We start from the raw sequence: 21,969 nt of genomic DNA, 5'->3' as shown, positions 1-21,969 counted from the left end.
TCTTAATACACATCTAGGATGCACTTGTGTTACTCAGCAGAAGATGTGCATAAATCAGCACTATTCCAAAGCCTGAAGAATCCTCTTATTTTTAAAGGAATCTCTTATGGCTCCAACTCTAATCAGTTTAGCAAGTTAGCACTTTGCAAAAAGTGTATCAGTCTTATTTCAAAATATATCACACTTCAGAACCTGCTACCACAGTCAAAAGAATTCTTGCGTGTTGTAAACTACATGATGGCTTGTATACAGTCTTAGTACAGAATGACACAGCAAGAGACAAAAAGTAAACATATCTTTAGGTTTGAAAGTGCTACCATGTTTTGGCAACTAAGGAACACCTAATAATTGATACCATCCCTCCGTTCCTGTCCACAAATAGCCATGTTAAAAAGAGAAATGACATACAAAAGTGCAATTAAATAACTAAAAAAAAAAAAAATCAGATTTTTTCTTAATGCTTTTTATTGATTGCATTTTTATAGTTCATTATGTTTACACAACATTGTTTCATACTGTTTTATAAGCCTCCCCAAGAGTAAATATTTAGTCTTTATATAGCATTTCTAGCTTAAAGAAGTCTATTTCAAATCATTCCAAACTAGCATTTTTAATTCATTTACCTGTGCAGCAGAACTTTGCAGGCCATTCTGATTATTTTTGCTATTCCAAATGAGCACTTCATGTAAAAATACTTCATTTGAAAAACAATAAAGTACGATGTTGGCCGTTGACTATGCATACTGCTTGTTGGATTTCTATGGCTGCTTGTCAGACGGTACTTCTGGAGTGCTGCACTAAACCCTGCAGTCTAAATAGAAATAGACTGCAACATGAGGTCACTCCTGACAATAAGCTGCCCAATCAACACTTTAAAGCTTTCCTAGTGTATACTTCACACTACTTATTCTGGGCATGAAACATGGGCGTTTATTGTATGTTGACCTAAATATTATAATCCATTTGCTAGATTTTTTTTTTAATATGATCAGAAACAGTACAAGTAGAAAAGCAAGACAATGTATTTATTTAATATGCCCTACTCCTCATAAACCAAGGGCAATATTAAATTGCTTTATTAAAAGTGTCTAATGTAATAAATACCACACAGTTTATAGGTACAGAAGAGTAACTTCTTTTTGAATTTTATGCAAAGAAGAGATATGTTCTAGAACTTACTATCTTTCATGCATCTCTCTTTGACAACCCCATGGAATACACAAAATAGTTTTACAGCAGTAAAAACAGAATGAACCTAGAACTTTTAGGAATGAACTGCAAAGAGTAAACAGCAAGCATAACTGTTGAAAAATAAATGTTGAAAATTCTGCATAAATTTTAATAGATGAGGATTTTAGTGATTATCTCAGTAAGGTCTCTTTAAAATTAGTTTGTAAAAGTAAGTTAGCAAACAACATATGAAAGTCAGCACTGGCAGAGCAGATGAATTGAAGTGCCCTGGTGATAGGCTTCTGATGATGCATTAGAAAGAAGAAGAATAAGGCTTCTAAATATGTAGTGTCACCTACCGTACAAATGTTCCTCTGACTGATTAATAACCCATTTTACCCAAAGATTATTTGACTGTTTAATCTAGGTACCATTTTCAAACAGTCACTAAATCAGGCTGTATTAGTGATGGCTGCCCATGTTTTCAAATAATAAACACACAGAAAGACCAGAAATAGCATTAAAGCCATACATTCAAAAGAAAATAGTCAAAAAGGAGTAAGAGGAGGAAAACAGTGCACAGCATTAGATTTAATTATAGCACGTTATATTCAAAATTATTAAAATGAATTTCCAATTAATGGAGTCTAACGTAGGTGCCACATTACCCTTAATCTGATGAACATACCACCTCAGCCTCCCTTTCCCTCTCAAGGAGTTTTTGCAGATAGGCTATAAGGCAAAATGTTGAGCTGTGACTGTCGGTCTTTGATATTTGGTTCCCAAAAAGCTAACAAAAACTCTCATTCAGAATATATCATGTTTAAAGGTAAGTTTTTTTCCCCCCCATCTTAAAAACCTGATACAACAGTGAAGAAAAAAAATCTCTAAATAACTGAAGACAAATACTAACTGTTTAAAAACACACACTTAATATATGCTTTAGATCCTCAAAAGAGGAAGAAGCCTAGATATATCAATGTTTACATAGCTACAACACAAGAGTACTAAGCACCAGGCAGGAAGAAAGGGACTGGGGAGTGATATATTAATTACTTGCACTTTTGATGAGGAAGTAGCCACTAGCTAGTTTAGTATATTTATTATAAGCAGAGCTGGTAGCACTGCCTATTAAGTAGCAAAGAGTCCTGTGGCACCTTATAGATTAACAGACATATACATGCATCCGACTAAGTGGGTATTCACCCACGAAAGCTCATGCTCCAATATGTCTGTTAGTCTGTAAGGTGCCACAGGACTCTTTGCTGCTTTTACAGATCCAGACTAACACGGCTACCCCTCTGATACTTGCCTATTAAGTGTCATCTGACATTTGCCATTACAAGACCCTATTTTCAGTTGCTTATAAAACTTTGCCAAACTTTAATCATTTGAGCTGAAATTTTCCATTCCAGGTGTCTGCTACAGGCTGAATTATTCTGGAAATTTTCAGCCAAAATAGTTCACATCTTTCCAAGAATGAGGCTAGGAAAAAATATGGTTTTGCCCATGTTAAAGAATTCTGATAACCTTTTCTTTGGTAAGACAAATCAAAACCAATCTCTTGTGCCCCTATGATCTGGAGCAGGGACCTGAAATTTGGTGGGGGGGGGTCTATGCATCAGGGATGTGCCTTTTGTTATTTCCACGAAAGTCTGCCCTAATTTGGGCACCTCAGAAGTATTTGTAAAATCACAGTTCATACATGCACAGTCGAGACTTGCTTAACAGCTAAAATCGCCCAAGATTCGGTCTACACAGGACATTCTCCAGCCTGGGGCTGAGAATTTCCCTGCAAATGCAGCTCTGGGCTGCTGAGGACTATTAGGTTCTTGGTCCTGGCATCTGAACTGACAGCAGGGAGTCAGTCTCTCCTGTGTTCTCAATGACACCATCCAGTATGGAAGAGGAAATTGCCTAATTCAAATCCAGAAGGGACAGGAGCTGGACCTACACAAAGGAGGAGTTGGGGTGGCTGGGAGCTGGATGAAGGGGAGAACACTAGGCACCAACAGGTGGAAGGTGGGACAGGGACTGGCTGGAGAAGGAAACTGGGAGAGAGAACCAGTAGAGCAGGGGGAAAAGGGGAGAGGAGACAGAGCTGACAAGGCGCTGCGTGCAGGGGAAGAATTGGGACTGAATGGGCAAAGAGACTGAGACAAGGAGCTTGGAAAGGGGGTAGAATGAGATTGAATGAGGAGCCAAACTAAAGAAAGAACGACAGATTGGGACTGGGAGCCAACGGGGAAGGAGAATGTATGTGAGGGGCATGACTGGAGGCCAGGGTTGTAAAGAAAGACTGAATGTGGAATCAGGAGGGGGATGAGACTAGGACTGGCTGGGCAGGAAGACTAGATTGAAAAGCCTGAAAAGTAAAGACTGTGACTTACTAGGTGAGGAGACTGGGACTATGCTGAGGAGCCAAGGGGGACAGTCACGCTGTTGGCAGCAAATATGTGCAAAACATGTTGTTAATCTGTTGCATCCCCCTCTAGTGCTGGTCCACAAAGAGAAAGACAACGTACTACTGCTATGAGTTACCTAAGGAAGAGCTCCACGTAAACTCAAAAGCTTGCCTCTATCACCAACAGAAGTTGGTCCCAATAAAAGATATTATCTCACCCACCATGTCTCTCTAATATCCTGGGACCAACACAGCTACAATAACACTGCATATAACAGTTACTCTGTTCACTCAAGTAGTACAGGTCTGTGTGGTGGATCTGAAAAGTTCCAAACACATGTGAATAACTTATGGATACTATTACAATCACTTTAAACCTCTATTGGAACAAGGGATATTATTGAAGAAATTAAAAGTTGCTTACAGTACTTGCCCAGTCAATGGCTTTGGGGTTGTTGTTTTTGGTTGGATTTTATTTTTGGGCAGAGAGGTAGGTGTTTTTTTTAAGCAAGTTAAGCAACTACAATGTGATGGATAAGAAATATTAACAGCACAACAAATGTCATTTAAATTACAAAACAACACAAATGTGTTTCTTTTTCATTTGGCTGTTTTACCCTCTTTATTAAAAACCATTTACTTTAGCACAAGCATTCTTTCTATAAATTACTACAGCAAGTATGTCAATGTAGTTAAAGTGACACATCAACCTGGAGCCTTGCCAGTTTCAAAAGGTCGGTTTCTGGCACTAACCCTGTACCTAAATCCCCCCCTTCACCATTCTTTTGTTTTTTCCCTTTTTCAGCATGCTTTTCTCTCCCCTGCTACTATAAGAAATGTCCCAATGGAAAACTGAGCACACATAGGAAGTTGTAAAAACAACTGCACACACAGTGCTATCAAATGCATAAAGTAAAACTGAAAAAGCACAGAAAAAATCTTAGACATTACCTGTGACAACAGTAAGTAAATTTTCAGATCGAAGTGTGATTTTTTTTTTTTTAAGTTGATGCGTCTCCTTTAAGGATCTGTCTTCGCTAAATAAAGGAGGACTTCCAATCCATTTCACTGCCCTCTTGCTAGACTCTGCTCCCCCAAATTATAATATATTAAATCTATAAAAATATGAAGCTTCTATATCTAAAACTATATATAAACAAAACTAAAATGTGCAAATGAAAAAGCAACCATTTTTTCTTTAATATCCCATCCCATTTTCTGTCATACTTTGCTGCACTGCTTCTAATTTGGGTCCAATCTTGCAAGGAGATCTGTGAGGACACAGAAGCCTGCCCGAACAGAGACTTTTGTAGGATCAAGGCCTTAGTTAATCCCAGGACGTTACAGCGCTCTGTAAAGTACCATGCACACCTATGACACCTGTAGAAATCTAAGTGTCACATTTCCATTATAAATTTGTTTTCAATAATTTATAACCAAAGTTAAAATTCAATCCAAATGAAGTGGGGTAGAGAATTTTTTTTAAACTACAATAAAGTTGGCCATTTTTTGATGGATGGCCAATAAAGAATTTACCATTTTGGCTTGAGCTTACATTCGATGCAGGCAAAACTCCCTCTGGTTTCACTGGGAATTACACCTATTTGGATAATGCAGGACTTAGCTTTGTGTGTATTCCTTCCAGCTATAATTTTTTTTTTAAAGGTAGACTTAAAAAAAATTAATTTGAATTTTACAAAATAAACCTGTAATTGTTGGCAATCACTACACATGCAACTCCCAGAGGTGGGAGCATCATCCACTTCTGAAGTCTGTAACAGGAGCTAAGTACCTATTATTTTTGGCAACGTTATCATGCATATAGAGAAACTTTACATGCTTTACAAATACTAATGAATAAAGCCTCAGCCTACCTACTTCCCTACTTCACAAGGGTGTTTTCCCCTTTTACACTTAAGCAAACTGTGCCATGGACTAAGTGACTAAGATACAGCAATTCTCTATAATGACAGGGCCCAGGTCCATTAACTTAACCCCACGCTTTAACTATTAAGACCACCACCTCTTTTTCTCCTAATAATAAAATGAGCATATAGAAGTTCAAAGGAGTTCCCCTTGAACAAACACTACTCCATTTTCTTTTTGTACATATACTAAAAATATGGAACCATAATATAACACTACATATCTTGCAATATATGCATTCATAACATTCCATCAGGGCATAAGAATGTATTTTAATGACGCGCAAAAAAACTACATTAAAAAGATTGTTACGGTTGCAAAGTCAAGCACTCAAGTTTGGAAAAGCCAGAATTAAGGTTGCTCGTGAAACCTTAGTTTGGGACCCTTGAGCATATGCATTATGGCACAGTCTTTAATTACATGATCATATACTATTTTTTCGACAGGACTCCCATCTCATTCAGTGTGCAGGAGGGACTTGGTCTCAGGAGGAATAGGTGATGTGTAGTAAAGGAAGATCCTACCAAAAACAGCCATGGCTCTATTGTTGAAGTTGGAAGGTATGTAGTGAATGAGGCAGGGAACTGCAGGAAGAGAAAGAATACTTTCATGGTAAGGCAGTTGAATGCTGTCCCGGAGAATGAGATTCTCTCTCTGCCACACAGTTCCTATGGTGAGGCAAGTCACTTAAACCAAATTTTCCACAGGTGGCCACCAACTGCATATTCCTCATATTCTGGGTATCCAAATTAAGACCAGGGGCACAATTTCAAGAAGTACTAAGCATTCACAGCTGCAAGTAAAGTCGATGGGGGCTGTGCTTTGAACACAAAGTGCTATATAATGCTAAGGATTCTGAAAAAATCAGGTCCTAGGCATCTCAGATTGGGTATCCAAAATCTGTGGATGCTTTTGACATTAAACTTTCTGTGCCTCAGCTCCCCATCTCCTAAAATGGTCACCTCCTACAGGTTTTGTGAAGACTATTAATTGCTTGTGAAGCCCTTGGCTACTGTAGGATGAGTTCCATATAAACGCCAATGAGGAAATTAACAATTCTGTCTGCATAGCAGGGTATTTACAGCATGCAGTAAATAAGGCTGAGGGCCATACATTGAACAAGAATGAAATAATGAACAGCTGCTCATTAATTTAGCACCATCCAGCCTGCACCCAAATGAGGCAGGGTCCTGTGAAAAAAAATGCAGTATGTGATCATGGAAAGTCTGTATAATGTATACATACAAGGAAATCTCAATTCTGACATTTCCTAGCATTTGAGTGCTTGATTTTGCAACCTTAACATTCTTTTAACGTCATTTGTGGGCAATTTCCTAGGTTTTTAAAAAGCAAACTGAAAAAACAAAACCTAATTCCATCATGTAGCATCATATTGACACTGACAAGGTTCATTAGCAGGGTTAAAAACCTTTAGATCCACCACACAGCCCTCTGCTACTTGAACTACTGGAGTAACTGATAGCACTAATAATTTGTCATCTTCTACGTAGACCAGCACAAGAGGGAGATGAGCCACTTGCAAATACCTGTAAAACACTTTAGCTATTTATAACAAACCCTTGGAAATAGTTTTCCTTATTGAATCCCTTCTCCCCACAATCATATGGACAAAAAATTAACCTGACATTTCTTACACACTATGCAGTCAGGTTTGGTTTTCAAATAATTTAACAGATACAAACACATACTTCTATACAGATGTTGTAAATAAACACGAAAAAACGGGGCAGAATGAATTTGAAGCTATCGATCTTCAGATTTTTAATTTACAAACCATTTCAAATAAACATTCACTCTGAAAATACTAGTTTACAATTTCCCTCCATTTCCCCCCAGATTTATGGAATTTAGCCTAACTTTAGTTCCATAAAATCATTATGGTTGAAAATGTAGGAAGAGTTCTCATTCACCCCAAGTTTTACCACTACCACCGGTAGAAATTGGTGGAATCTCAAGTCTCCTTTCATACACACTGCAAACTAAATGAAGTGTAAAGAATATCAAATTCCTTAAGTTTCAACAAGAAAACTTCATCAAATGTAACTATTAAAAAAAGCCACCATAAAAATGTGAAGCTTAGATGATGCTGTGGGAAACATATCTCTACCTCGTTGATGCTGTAACACTGCTGGAGTCCAAGATGCTCTCTGTCATATCATGTACCATATCTGGCCTTTCCTCAGGTTTCTCTGTGCTATCTTCCGGAAGTTCTTCAGTTTGCTCAAGCTTTATATCCTCTTCCTCCTCCTCTAAGAGATCATTTATCTACAGAAAGATTAATAGGGTTTCGATAATTATTAAAAAAAAAATCAAATAATTTTACAGAGCTGGAAATATGTGGTGTTATGGGATATAAAACACTTTAAGAGAAAAACATCTTTTCAAATTTTTTAAAAAGTTACAAAACACAAACTAGAAAGGAAGCAGCCCAAACCACGCCTTTAAAAATACAAATGCAGAGTCAGGAGATCTGGTATCTATTCCCTTATCTGCCACAGATGTAATGTGACACTGCACCCAAGTTTCCCATCCTCGAAATTGAGGATGGGAAAATGCTTACCTACTTTACAGGGTTTTTCAAGATTTATTCATTAGATGTCTGAAAAGAACTTGAAAATCCTAGAAATGCTTGGACTCCTATAGTACCTTCAATCTAAGGATTTCAAAATAGTAATACCAATTTCAAGTGCAATAGTATAAAGGCATAGATTTGTGCCCAGTCTGTTTTGTGATTTAGCAGGTTATCAAGGACCCTAACCAATTTCTTTTTCTTTCCAGGTGCATAAGAGGAGCATATTAAAATCTGGCAATTAAGTGTGAATATAAATAGGCAGCAGGTGCAACTTGCTGTATTTTAAAGACTGGAACATCTTAATCTATTGGCTTTTCTAATACTTGAATACGTAAACCTTGCTCTTAAAGAATTTCTGCTTTTTTCCACTTGATTGATACAGCAATTTCATATTTAAAAAACAGCCCTGTCAACCCCTATCCAAAGACACAGTTACTTCTTTTGAACTGAATATACAGAGTTAGATTTTCAGAGTTAGTTGAACAAAACATTTGCCCAATCAAATCACAAACTAATGCCAATATTTATTACTATGCATTAATTTTCTATTTCCTAAGTTCATAATATCGTGTCTCTCTGACCCCAAATATTTTCATGACTCTCTCAAAACCAGATTTTTTTCAATATCCACATATGCATATGATAGGTGAAAATGTTTCATTAAGGAACAAATATCAATCAAATTTCTAAGTTTATTCTGAACAGCTACTATGTGGAAAGTAAGGAGGAGAGTAATTATGAGGTTATTAAATTTTATATGGGACTATACTGACTAAATTTTTTTTTACTATCTCACTCTTCTGTACATTAACAGAACTTATCAAATCAGTGGTAAAATGTGAGTGTATCCACAACAATGACTGGCAGCCAGTTTTTCATTTACACGACGGGTAAAATGAATGGATCAAATACATAGGAATATTTGGGACTGCAGCTCAAGTGGATTTGCATTTGGTCAATAAGGGCAAATATGCAGGTATGTTGTTTGCTGGAACTTGGAGCAAAGTGACATCATTGGAATTTAACTAAAAATCATTTTTCATTTGCATAACACCACATCTAGATGCAATGGTGTTTACTATTGGCAAGGAACCTTTTACTGATTGGCTGGTGATCACAACGTTGTGTGTGTGTGTGCAGCCAGTCGCTTCTAAGACAAATAGGAAGTTCACTAGGCAGTACACTAATGTTACCATTTAACATGTTGTTGGAAAAACTATATAGGATTACTTCTCTCGAGAGCATCATTGATATATTATGGTGGTATGCTTTCGATTCTATATAAAAGAAAAATAGTAAGACTTGCTTCTTGCTGGAATGCCTCCAGTAGTTCTTTGGAAAGATTCTAAACTAAAAAGCTAAGAATTTTGCTACTTCAGGGGGAAAATAAATAAAGATGTAAGCAGACTAGTAAATTAGTGATGGGTAAAACTAAAAAAAAAAAAAAAAAGGTTTGCTTCAATTTAGATACAAATACTCCATGCAGTCCTACAAGTGCCAATTTTCAGCACTGTTTCCTTTCTAGGTACTCCCCGCCCCGACATTTTATAAATAACTCAAAACTTTAATTATAATTTTTGCACTATATTGGTCTGTATATCTGACACCTTTAATAACTTTACACTCCATCTTCTTGATTAGGTAAATTTATGACTCAGCCTTTCATCTTGACCGATTCTAATTGCCTCCACTATGCCTAAATTTGGTATTCCCTAGTCATTCCTGACACTGAATTCTCCTCCTCCATCTATATCTACAGAGTTGCCTATCACCACTCCACCTCTACTAAAACCCTATTCCAAGCCAACATATTTTATACCCTTATTAAATTCTCTTTTCAGTGGCCATCCGTTTCAGCTAGCCAAATTCTAATATGTAAAATGCTGCCTTCTCCTACATATCATCCCCACGGCTAAACAAGTGCTTTAGCCTCCAAATTCATTTCAGAATATGCTTCAAAATTGCTCTCCTTATATCATCTCTAAGCTACATCGAGGACTTAATCTCTTTTCCCACCAGCCTTCTCTTTATTGGCACAATCTCTCCTACTAAAACAACCTAGTTCCTGTCTTGTGTCTGTCTCGCTGACTCGCCACCTATTTTTAAGTCTGTCTTTTCCATGGACTATACCTGTAGTCTCTCTCCCTACATTTAATTCCAATAAGTATTTTAAGTTACAAATTATATGGAGTTGTCGATACAAAATAAAGTTGGTCTCACAACCTCAAGGCTAATTAATGGTTTCACTCCCTCCCCAATTTGCCTAAATCTGCTCACCTTTTTCCAGGACCCGCTAGAACACTTTTCCTAATGTCACAAGGTGTGCTGCCTTCTAAATCCTAAATTAAATACAATGAAATCAACCTAAAAATGAGCACATTTTTGTAATTGCCCTTATGTGTTCTCAAAGAGAAGTGTGTAGCTGGATCTCTGCCCACCCCACTCATTTCTCCAGATCTGCAGAAGGATTCAAAGATTTATGCATGGGTGCACCTACTACCTAACTTGGTAAAAGACCTATATGCCAAGTTACCTGAGTACCAATTGTCTGTGCATGTCCCTTTTTTGGGCGCAGAGTTTTGAAAGTTTAGTCCTTGTAGTAAAGCAAAACCACAAAGTTCTAATATCAAAAGATATACAGTACTAATGAGTCAAGAACCCCTCAATGCCAACTGGCAAGGGAATTACAGGAATGTCCTGATTCTTGTATGTAAATTCTAGTTCACCAAACAATGTCATGTGACGTCTTAAACTAAAGGAGAGGGTCACAATGGTCATTAATATCATTGTGAAATGTATATACAGATACTATATAAGGAGTTTGTGTGTGTGTGTATATATATATATATATATATATACACATATATATATATATACACACACACACACACACACACACACACACACAAAATATGTTTTTAGATTGTGTATCACAGCACAGGTGGAAAAAATAGGTTCTCTGTCCGACAAGAGATATTAATTCACCTGAGTCTCTGTTGAAATGTTAATTAAGCATTGAAAGCCAACACAATGGATACCCATTATGCCTGGGGGAATTCTACACCCTGCATGCACAGAATTTATGACTCCCGCAGATTTCTTTGCTCCCCCACTCAAAAATGACTTTCTGATGGGGAAGCAAAGGGAAGCCACAAGAGTGGTCAGATGACCCTCCCCAGCAGTATGTTTCAGGTGCCCAGAGAGGTAAATGACTATGGGGTAGGGTGCAGGACTGAGCAAGACCTGGCTGGTGGCTCCTACCGTGCACCAAGCTCAAGTGCTAGTCCCAGCTGGGCTGGGGAGGCGGGGGACTTCCTCTTCCCCTGCACAGCATCCAAGGCCGGGTTAGACTCAACCCTAGATTTCTCCTCCAGCTGCAGGAAGCTCTGAAAACTCCCCCCCCAACCCTGCTTCCTGCACTCATCACTCCTCAGTGGCAGGGGGAGGGATCCCTTTACAGGGAGCTGCTCCCCCATCTTCCCCATCCCTCTGCATCCAGACCCCCTCATATCCAGACCCTCCTGCCAAGCCCCACTCCCTCTGCACCCGGATCCCCACCCCCCAGCATCTGGACCCCCCCACATAGCCCCCACACTGAGACCCCCCTTGCCAAGCTCTGTCCCTTCAACACCCAGCCCTCCCCGCCCCCCCCCCCCCGGCTGAGCCCCAACCATCTTTACCTGGACCCCCTTGCAGAGTCCCATTACCGTTGCACCCAGAAACCCCCAACAAGTCCCTGTATATCCACATTCCCTCTGCACCTGGATCCCCCACTGAGCCGCCTGCTCAGAACCCTCTAAACTCACACCTGGTTCCCTCCCATCCCCCACTAAGCCCCTCCACACTTGGATCCTGCCTTGCTGAGCCTGCCTTCCTCACCTGGTGTACCAGGCACGGAAGGGCAGGGCCCTGGGATGTTTCTGGGGGAGGCCCAGTCCTTGCGCTGTGATGGGGTTGGGTGCAGCCCAACTGAAGCCACACACTTATCAGCATAATCACTAACTTTGTGGTTCTGAATCCATTTGCTAATTAGCTCTCCAGCTCTTTAGCATTACTGCTCCACAGCTAGTTATGTTTTATATTTTTCATTCAACATGACATGATCCACCTCTTCGTAAGGGTAAGGTATTATTTTAGTTCGAATTCTATGGTGCACCCTTCTCCTATAAATACGAGCTGTGAAAAGGATCATTTCACAAACATAGCTACTTTATCTTAATTCTTTATTTTTTAGCTAAAGTTTTAACAGTATGCACTCTAAAAGGCTATATTCAACAGTATATTAAAGTTAGTTTTATTCCAACACATCTTGAGAAAAACAAACTGCTGTAACAGAAGTTTAAAGTGACAGAATACTTCCACTTAAATATACTCACCTGCTCAGTTATTGAACTTAAATCATTAGTAGATGAAAAATCTTCCTCTTCATTTTCAAAGAATTCATAGTAGTTCTCCAGAAGTCCCGCCATTATTCTGCTAACTATTTCTTGCTCTTTCAGATCCTCCACATCTGTGTAAATGCTAATAAAGATTCCAAACTATCTTAGTTTAAAGACTAAAACCACCTAATTCTCAAAAAATTTCTGTGAATGGCTTTTATGATCGACTAGACAGCCATTCTTTATTCTTTACACTGATTCTTGTTTCATATTCTGAACACACAGAATTTACAATCTTAAGTCCCAACTTTAAAGATGTTCCATAGGAGCTCTGCCTGCAGGGGATGCATTGTAAGAAGGGGCATTACGATTTTGTTTTGGATAGTTTACACTTGAAGGTTGATTTAAACAAGCTTATGTAACTATTGCAATTAAAAATCGATCTTTATATAGTAAAGAATGGCACTTTCCTGATACAGAGAAACAACTATTATACAATCAGAGTTAACTTAAACAACTTCCCTCCCTATGTTTTACACTATTTTAAATATTATTTGTATAAATACACTATATATGACAATATTCTTATGAATAATGATACAACTAGAATAATACAGCAATTATGCAGAGTCACATAAAGGATGGAATGAATTTGTCGAATTAACTTACTGGAAAACATCTGGACCAAAGACAGCAGCCAAAGAACTCGCAGACCAAATTTCTTCATGATGCGATGCTACATTGGCTAAAAATCTACACAGAAACTTTAACAAACTGTAATTAACAGGCGGAAGCTGCTGCAAGAGGAACCTCAACTTTCTTCCAAATTCATCTTCGTTATTATAATCTGTAAAATGTAATGAAAGGATTTTAATCTAAATTAATGTAGTTCAGATATTTTTCACATTTGATATTACTATGAATCTCAAATTTTGACTAAAACTAAGCCATTTCACCGCTGAAATTCAAACAGATATACCAATTTACAACCTGCCACCCCAGGATTTGAATTTCATTTGCTATGCCAGGACTTCTGACTCCATGCTCTTCCAAATGGAAGGGGGGGGGGGAAATCCATCCCACAAATTGGGGTGGAGGATGGGGTAGGGGCACTTTTACATCTTCCATCCTTATTACCAACATAACATTTCTCAATTGTTTCCTCTCTCTCTCAATTCAGTCTCTGTAGCTGTCCTCCCTCCTTACTATGTCAGCCTCTCTCAGCAAGAACTTTCACATATTCCTCCACAGTTCCTCTTCATATAGTGGTGCCAGCAGAACACTGAAACATACTAGTCTCCAGTCTATATTTATGTGATGCTGTCAGGTGACTTTTCTTTACTGTAAACTGGCTTTCTGCAACAAAGCATTTGATAATCTGGACCAGTGCGTTCCCCTCTGCTGCTTAATTATTCTACCTAGCAAGTCCAATCACCACCTTCCAAGGTATTTCCCCCCAAAACACTCACCCACCTGCACTCCCCTCTACCGGCTAGCTCCTACCCTTTATTCAGATGTATTCTTCCTTAAATATTAAAACACTTGTGGACAAGTTCAATTAGAAACAAGAAACTGTAATATTTTAAAAATCACAATGAAGTCTAACAACTAATTATCAGCATCAAGATATAAAACCCTAGCGGGTTCCATATTGCTGGGAAACTCCTTTTACAGATAGGAAAAGTCATATAGGAGGAGGAGAAGCAGAATGGGTCACATCTTGGACCAAAACAGAGTTCTCTTTCTTCTCTGACAGAAACTCACTATGCCTTTTCTATTCTGGGTAGGGAAATAGAGGAGTTGGCTGAAAGTTAATGAATGGACACTCGGTCAGCAAAACAAAAAAATAAAATAAAATAGACCAAAACACATTTGTCTGGAACATCAAAAAGTAAAGCAGAAAGCACTATTGTGTAAAAGCATAAAGTGCAGTGATGCCATTTGGTAATTCTGTAGGATTTTTCCATTTGGGGAAAATGAAAATGGTTAAGGGAGTGGTAAACCTATATGATTTGAACCCATATGCAACTGGCTACAGAAGAACAATTAATCTCATCGGTGCAGTAAAACAAAGAGCTGAATAAAGTGGTAATACTTTCTTTTAAAATATAACACACAGTCAACTTCACTTTAGACTAAGTTTAGGAAACAGAGCAATGCAAAGAAGAAAACACTTTCCCACAACAATCACAACTGGTTTTGCCCTTTAAAAAATGTTTTAATCTGTCTAAAATTTAAGTTCTGAACAACACAGTCAAAGACCTGAAGTGAGAAAGTACTTATCTGTAAGTGAAGTCCTCTGAATGCAGTCCATGGATACACACTTCTGAGACACATGGCCTATGGCATCAGGGTCAAATTCACACTTCAATTAGTAAAGACACTTGCCTTCGAGGAACCACCATTAGGCCTGCACAGAACGAGCCTTAAAGGGTATATATGCCACACCTTGTTATATAACCGCAAGTTATGTTTACAACAACCTACAGAGCAGAGTGAACCGGTTCAAGAGCGAGGATGCTACAGAAAACCATGTACCAAAGGCCACTAACATCTTCTGATAATCCTGCTTATTTCAGTCATTCCCTTTCCTAAACTGTAATTGATTTATAATCCTGGAAATTAAGAAGTAGAGATATGGTTCTATTAGACATTCAAAATGTAAATAAAGCATGATAAAAATGTTGTTAAAAACCTTCAACTTAAAAAAGAGGAAATCAATCTTTCTAGTAAAATGTTGTGTTTCCTAGTGGTGTGTTTAGTTATATCCAGGAAATAAATCAAAAAACACTTTCAAGAGCTTCAAGAAATCACTTTTTTCCCCCCCTCTTTTTAAAAAGGGAAAAATTATGCACTTTTTTCATCTTAAACATACAATTCTCATGCATGTGTACTAATATAAAATAAACTAAGTACCAAATATCCTGTAATACAACATACCCTTAAAAGTTTACACAAGATATGGGGAATAGGGAAGGTCAAGACGTACAAGGATCCCAAACATATATAAGGATGGGAATTATGACCTCTGAAAATAGCCCATATACCATATAACCTGAGATGAAATCCCTCCAAAATCTGGCCCATGACACAGAGGGGTGGGTGGTGGGGAAAAAGAGTTTCAACTTTGTTAGAAAAACAATGAGAAACTGGGATGGACATCTGTATTAGATAACAGAACTATAGCCACTAATCTTTCCCCTGTGACTTAACAATGCTTTGTTATGGAATCATCTTTTGCAAAAATATAAATAAAATAAAATAAAATAAAATAAAATAAAATAAAGAAACCACAAGATATATCTCAAGTCTTTCCAAATCACGTGATTCACCACTATGCTAATCTCTCACTTCACCAGATTAGCTAACACATTGAGACAAAATAGCAGTCATTGTAAAAATAAAATTTAGTCTACTGCTGTCCACCTCAGTTTCTCATTATTACTATGGGACTGTTGTTCAAAGGAATGGTATACAGGTGCCTCATCTTTAGGACATCCATTCAAATCTGACCCAGATTGTTAGTAGCCAAAAGTTATGATCATCTCAGGGATACTGGCATCCTATATGAAATGAGTTGGTGTGCAGTTTCTATTAACCAGCTATCCAGATAACCAATGTATGTTCAACGTTTTAGTGAAGGTATCATCTAAATAGGCATGGAAACTGAACTACCTTCTCACCCTTCATCCTTAATACACGGGTGGCAGAACAGTGCTGGGAAACTTGACCTAAAACCCTGCCCCATGCTGTATCCCACTATAAACCATGGCTTCTGCCACGAAAGCTGTCAAGCCTACGCTTGTCATAGCATTAAATTCAAACATGGAAACTTAAATTAATTTACCCTAACAGAATACATAACAAACTTACAAAAGAAAAAAAAATCACATTAGGAAAGAACAAGGATAAACAACAGTGAGAAATCATGTCAAACTCCTACAGATGACATTGGGAACTATAGAAACACCAGTTACGTTACAAGGTGTGGTTCAACTATGCCTATATACCCTTTGAGGAACGCACAATGTGTTACTAATAGCAGTGCTGCAAGACAAAAGCTTTTACTAGTCAAGTTATGAATTAACTCCTCCAACACTACACAACACAGCAAAGGCCAAGACCCAGGAGAGTGAATACATATGGACGAAATTTGGGAATTAAAAAAGGTGGCAAATATAGGTGGCAATTGGAACAAAAACGGTTCTATGATGGACATAAAATAAAATTAGCCGTTACATGCTGACCACCACACCTTCTACAGGAATGGAATGTAACTGAAGAATACACTAAAAAGGTAAAATTCCCACTAAAGAGGGTCTGCTGAAGACTCCATCTCCTTGTCACTAAAGCCCTAAATCAGGAGCGTGGTCAAACCCCATGCGATCAGTGGGAAGGAAGCAGCGATGGGGAGAAGAGAAAAGGGTTCCATCCTGATTCTAAATTGATCATGATGGAGTGGGCTGTTTGGATTCAGTAGCCCTGTCCAAACTTACATATCCGACATCCCAGAAATCCATGCACAGGATGATGGGGGGGCTTGGAAAAAGGTTGATATGAAGGTTATGTGGCTGCTTAAGTGTCTGCCTGCAAGCAATTGGTGAATTCCATCTCTCAGCCCATAAATAGTTATTTGAACAGAGCCTATTTACTTGGAAAGGAGAATTATATACAAAATAAAAGTGTATTGAGATACATATAGAACACTAAAGAAAAATCTTAGAAATCACTTAAACCTCTTGATTTATTGAATGATGCCTTAAAGCCACTTGTTACCACCCAAATCCTATTCAAAATAATTCTCATTACCTTGAGAAAGTTGGATCAAATGAATATGCAAGCTGCCTGGGATCACCGGCTCTGGAAGTTCTTGAAGAAAAAATCTAAGAAGGCTAATAGCTGAGGGTACATCTGCTTCTTTAACCAAGTCCACGTCTTCTCCATTATCATATCTTTTCCGAAGCCACTCCACTGTCTCAGCATTCCCATTGACTTGAAAAAGTCCTTCTTGTTCCAGACCTCCTAAATCAGTAGAAAGTTGCAAAAATAAATTCAGTCCCAACTCGTTTTATCTGATGTTTACTATAAATCCATCATTTTTATGAATTACAATTGATAATTGTAGATTCATGGATTTAACACATGCATTTTACAAGAAAATGGCAAAGCAAGTTATTTTGTAAAATTTCTCTGAAAACCAAACACCCAAACATGCATGTACCTTGTTTGAAAGTACAATAGCCAGATAAAACATTCTCCAGCCCAAAAAGATAATTTCCTACAAAGTACTGTACTTGGTTGGGTACCATTTTTTCTAAATACTATGAATTCAATCAAATGTAACTGCAGAAGTAAAGGAGTGAAACACATACAACACGGAAATTAGAAACTAAAAAAAAGTTTGACCCATGAAACCATAATAGTTTCTCAAGGCCAGAATAAAATACAAAAACAGTAATGCTAATTAAAACCAATTAAGATGTGTTCCTCATTTAAAATACTGAGGATAAATACATACCATGTTCCTCAATATAGTTCACAACGTGGCGGACTATGAATGGAACCTCATTGTCTGGTTGCCCTTCTTGCTGCAGCTCATCAAGTGGAATTCCAAATATTTTGTTAGCTAGAACGGAGTTGCAGTTACTCAAGGAAGGGGAGGAGCTCTTCCTCATATCTTTTTGCAGCCAAAAATCAAAGCTGTCTTTTCTGTCAAATGAAAGGAATTAAACTAAGAAAATGTTTACGATGGGACTAGAAGACTAAGAAAATGAGACACTGATATTTTACATACAAGTACATTCATTAGTATTTAAATACTTTCCAATCTCTGTTGGATCACAAGTATGAAACATTTTCATTAGGATCATTGATCCAAGCACAGTAGAACATATGGAGATTGTTCCTCTTGATCCCTAATTTCTGTAGATATGTTTTAATCAAATCAGATAAATCAGCAGCAAAGCTGGTTGACATTCAGGAAAATTCCAGTTACTGGACAATTATTCAAGTAATGTTCAACTTGCTTTAGATAAAGTCTGATTTTCCCCACCCTATTTCTAACTAAGCTTGTTCGTAAGCTTTGGACAATCCACTGCAGAGAATTTTCTGAGTGTATTAAATTGAACTTCCATGCACCAAACCTGATGAAGAGGAACACAGCTGGACGAGACTACCAAAACCTGCCAATATAAAATAGTCTTGTCTAGTTTTGTTCTATCAACGTAACTATGCAAGATGGAGCTATATGAAAAGCTAAAATCTGGTGTTCTAAAGCTGCAATACCACCAGAATTTCTACGGAATCTGAAGAACACCGCAGCCTATGCAACTCAGCTTCCACAAAATGTATTTGCAGAAGGCTTTAATGTTCAAACCAATTTCTAAATAAATTTTTAATGCCTGTCTCGCTCTCAAAATATTTTTACTGAAAATTCCCATGAAAAAGCTCTCTCAGGTTGACCAATGACCTAGTGGTAGCATTCTTCCTACCATGCAGAAAACCAGCTGTTGCTTGCTGATCTTTGCTCCACTAGTGATCTAACAGGGATTGAAAATGTTGTGGAGGCAGTGTAAGTCAATCCTAAGAAGCAGCTACTGATCCAACTCCGTTAGTTGAGTCATTGACCAATACAGGCACAGAAGGATGGTGTCTTAAAAGAACACTAAAAAGTACTGGGAAAGATGTATATAAAATAGGTGCATACTATTGTTTCAGAGATGCCTCAAAATAAGCTACTTTTGTTATAACAGAGGAAGTTGCCGTCTTCTGGAGAAAGAATAGCAAAAGAAAAAATATGCTTGGTTAGACTCAGGTGGCCACTCAAGTCCCCTTTGGAAAATACTATATGTACAGACTGTAGTTAAAAGTATGTTTTACATGCAAGTGGATTATCCTTACTTGATGAGTGGATTGTCACACTGCAACGCACCAGGCAGATCAGAATCCACAAACTTTCCTACTTTAATTTTTAAAAAGCAAGACTGTTAATAGCACTGTAAGGAAACTTACCTCAGAGTACTTAAACACCCAAGTTTAAAAAATATTTTCTACGCCAGCTGCCCTCACTGACCAAGCATTCTTTTGTCATTTACGGTTGTTTGAGATTATGGCAGAAGATCAGCCGGTAGTTCCTCATTGAAGAAGAGCAGAATTCGATCAGTACTTCAGCAGTTAATCTAAAAATATGAAAAATATTGGAAGGTCCTTAATGTTTTAATTTTTTTTAAATACTTGCAAGTCCAAATATTAGTTTGGAAAGATTCTCAGGATCAAGATAAAACAAATGTGACTTTTAAGAACCAACTTCATGCTTCCACCAACCTGGCTCACACGCAGCAACACACAACAGATATGCATAATCCAGTTTGTTCACACAGTAGTTAATCGAAGCTTAATCATGTGCTACCTGAATTTTAATAATCAGCACAAGTAACCAGAGACAATATGAACACAGTGAGCATTACAGATGTGCCAGACACCCCCTAGCTGGAGGACTAAACCTACAAGATGAAGTAAATATGAAAAACAGGATTAGTGAGCACAGACCACCTAGGTACAAGGACAATGCACTGAAAGACATCCAGCCCACTCTGCCCACTGCTTGGAAAAGTGAGGCTTTATACCCATGCTTAGAAAGTCCATCTTTCACATCTGCTTCTGGCTAGTAGTTTTCATGCATTTAAATCTCCACTTCCCTCCACCTTCTAAAAGGGGAAGGCAGTCAACCCTTCTTCCCAGTCCCCACCTCTGCTTCTTAGCTGCTGGGGAAAAATCAGGGTCCTCCACTAGTCTACTCCTATAGCCTTCATTTTATGGACCCTTTTTCTTTTAAAGCCCGTCTCCGCTGCTGTTCAGCTTTCCCAAGCAGCAGCTTGACTGCATCATGATTCTTGACAGTGAGCCAACAGGTCTGGATAATTTTACTGTGTTGGTATTTAGCAAAGCAACGAGCAGCAGCAGAGATGCTGGAGCTGTCTCACCTCAGAAACATAAGTTTCAATTTGCAATAAAGTAGATTCTCTAAGGTAGATAGGCTAGGGGAATATTTTTAAATGGAAGCTTAGCACTGCAGAAACTGATGGCTTCAGCACCTTCATTCACCAGGGAAAGTTCCCCACGCACCACTAACGAGCAGATTTTCCAAGCTCTGCACACATCTCCTTATATCACCATGCGAATGTGTGTTTCTGAAAGCCAGCTCAAAAAGTTCCTTTCCACTTTAACTCAAATAATATGAAAATGTTTGAAAAGCAGCCCACTCAACAATGATCCTTTACCAAGTAAGTACTTTATGGACATTTTTAAATGCCACGTTACACAGGTTAAGAACTTTTTTTTCCCTTAAGAAGTGTTATCCATATAAAGATATTATCATTATATACGTAAATTCATATTAAAGGACTTCTTTAAAGGCACATTTCCTCCCACCCCCAAAGTCGTAATGGAATAAAAAACAATACATTAGGTGACCATTTGAACCCAATTTTTCACCTTTTTAAGTTATAGGAGTTGCCATGCATTTGCTAAATGAAGAATGTTTACCTTCAGCACAATGTGGTTATTCCTGTTCATGGTAAACTAGTCACAGCTTAGTTCATATGTAATGTGCACAAAAGGCATATTTTGTAAAATGTGGCAACATTACTGTAATTTTCCCCAAACCAAAAAAGGCCACTAGCAAAAAACACAATAAAAACCCAGTGAAAAATGTCACTGAATATGAAATGAAACAAAAACCACTATGCAATGCACATTATAAGCATTCCTCAAATATAAAGTACACATTGTCTACAATGAAAAGCTTGCAATTCTGTAAGAACACAATTAAGTTCCCAGCCTACTAAATACAGTCTCAGTTTTGTTTTTTGTATCTTCAACCCAGACACAGTTTCACCAATTTATTCACTTTTCCAGACCCCAATCCATTATGAAATTTCAACTAGAGCAATCCAAATATGTTAAAAACTATGCTTGATTAATACTGAATTGACTGTCCTCCCCCCATGATTTTTCTTCTAGAACTTTTCCTTTTGTAAAGCTAGATTTGGGGTGGAAGACTGGATCTTTAATTCTGAATACACCTCTACCTTGATATAACGCTGTCCTCGGGAGCCAAATAATCTTACCGCATTATAGGTGAAACCGCGTTATATTGAACTTGCTTTGATCCGCTGGAGTGCGCAGCCCTGCCCCCGTGGAGCGCTGCTTTACCACATTATATCCAAATTCGTGTTATATTGGGTCGCGTTATATCGGGGTAGAGGTGTACTAGTAAAAAAGAAAGGAAACTTCAGATTATGTTCCCACAGCCATGCTTCAGTCTCTTCTTACTGTTCTGGGATTAACCTCTGAAATTGTTAGAGGGTCAGTCATATTACTACATAATGGAAAGGCTCCATAATTTTATGAATCATTTTTAATTCTGTCCTTATGCAGTTCTTAGTAATGAATTATCTCAAGCCAGATTTCCACCAAGACAGTTACAGTAGTGTCAT

General features: G+C 38.0%; 1 protein-coding gene across 2 annotated transcripts in view; it reads right to left on the bottom strand.

Moving 5' to 3' along the window:
* The window catches only part of FAM13B (family with sequence similarity 13 member B), a 59,592-nt gene extending 39,942 nt beyond the window's left edge, over nt 1-19,650 (bottom strand). For both annotated transcript variants that reach the window (XM_034778227.1, XM_034778228.1), the window contains exons 1-6: nt 19,484-19,650; nt 17,991-18,181; nt 17,282-17,494; nt 13,142-13,319; nt 12,470-12,614; nt 7,629-7,786 (exon numbers count right to left, since the gene is read on the bottom strand). In XM_034778227.1, the coding sequence (XP_034634118.1) occupies nt 7,629-7,786; nt 12,470-12,614; nt 13,142-13,319; nt 17,282-17,494; nt 17,991-18,147 (851 nt within the window). In that variant the 5' untranslated portion in view covers nt 18,148-18,181; nt 19,484-19,650. The remainder of the gene's footprint in view (nt 1-7,628; nt 7,787-12,469; nt 12,615-13,141; nt 13,320-17,281; nt 17,495-17,990; nt 18,182-19,483) is intronic.
* Nucleotides 19,651-21,969: the final 2,319 nt, after the last annotated feature.

This window comes from Trachemys scripta, chromosome 8 (genome assembly GCF_013100865.1).
Source record: "Trachemys scripta elegans isolate TJP31775 chromosome 8, CAS_Tse_1.0, whole genome shotgun sequence".
In the NCBI taxonomy this organism is placed as follows: domain Eukaryota; kingdom Metazoa; phylum Chordata; order Testudines; family Emydidae; genus Trachemys; species Trachemys scripta.
Note: the sequence above shows the minus strand (reverse complement) of the source record. Positions and strands in the feature narration are given on the sequence as shown.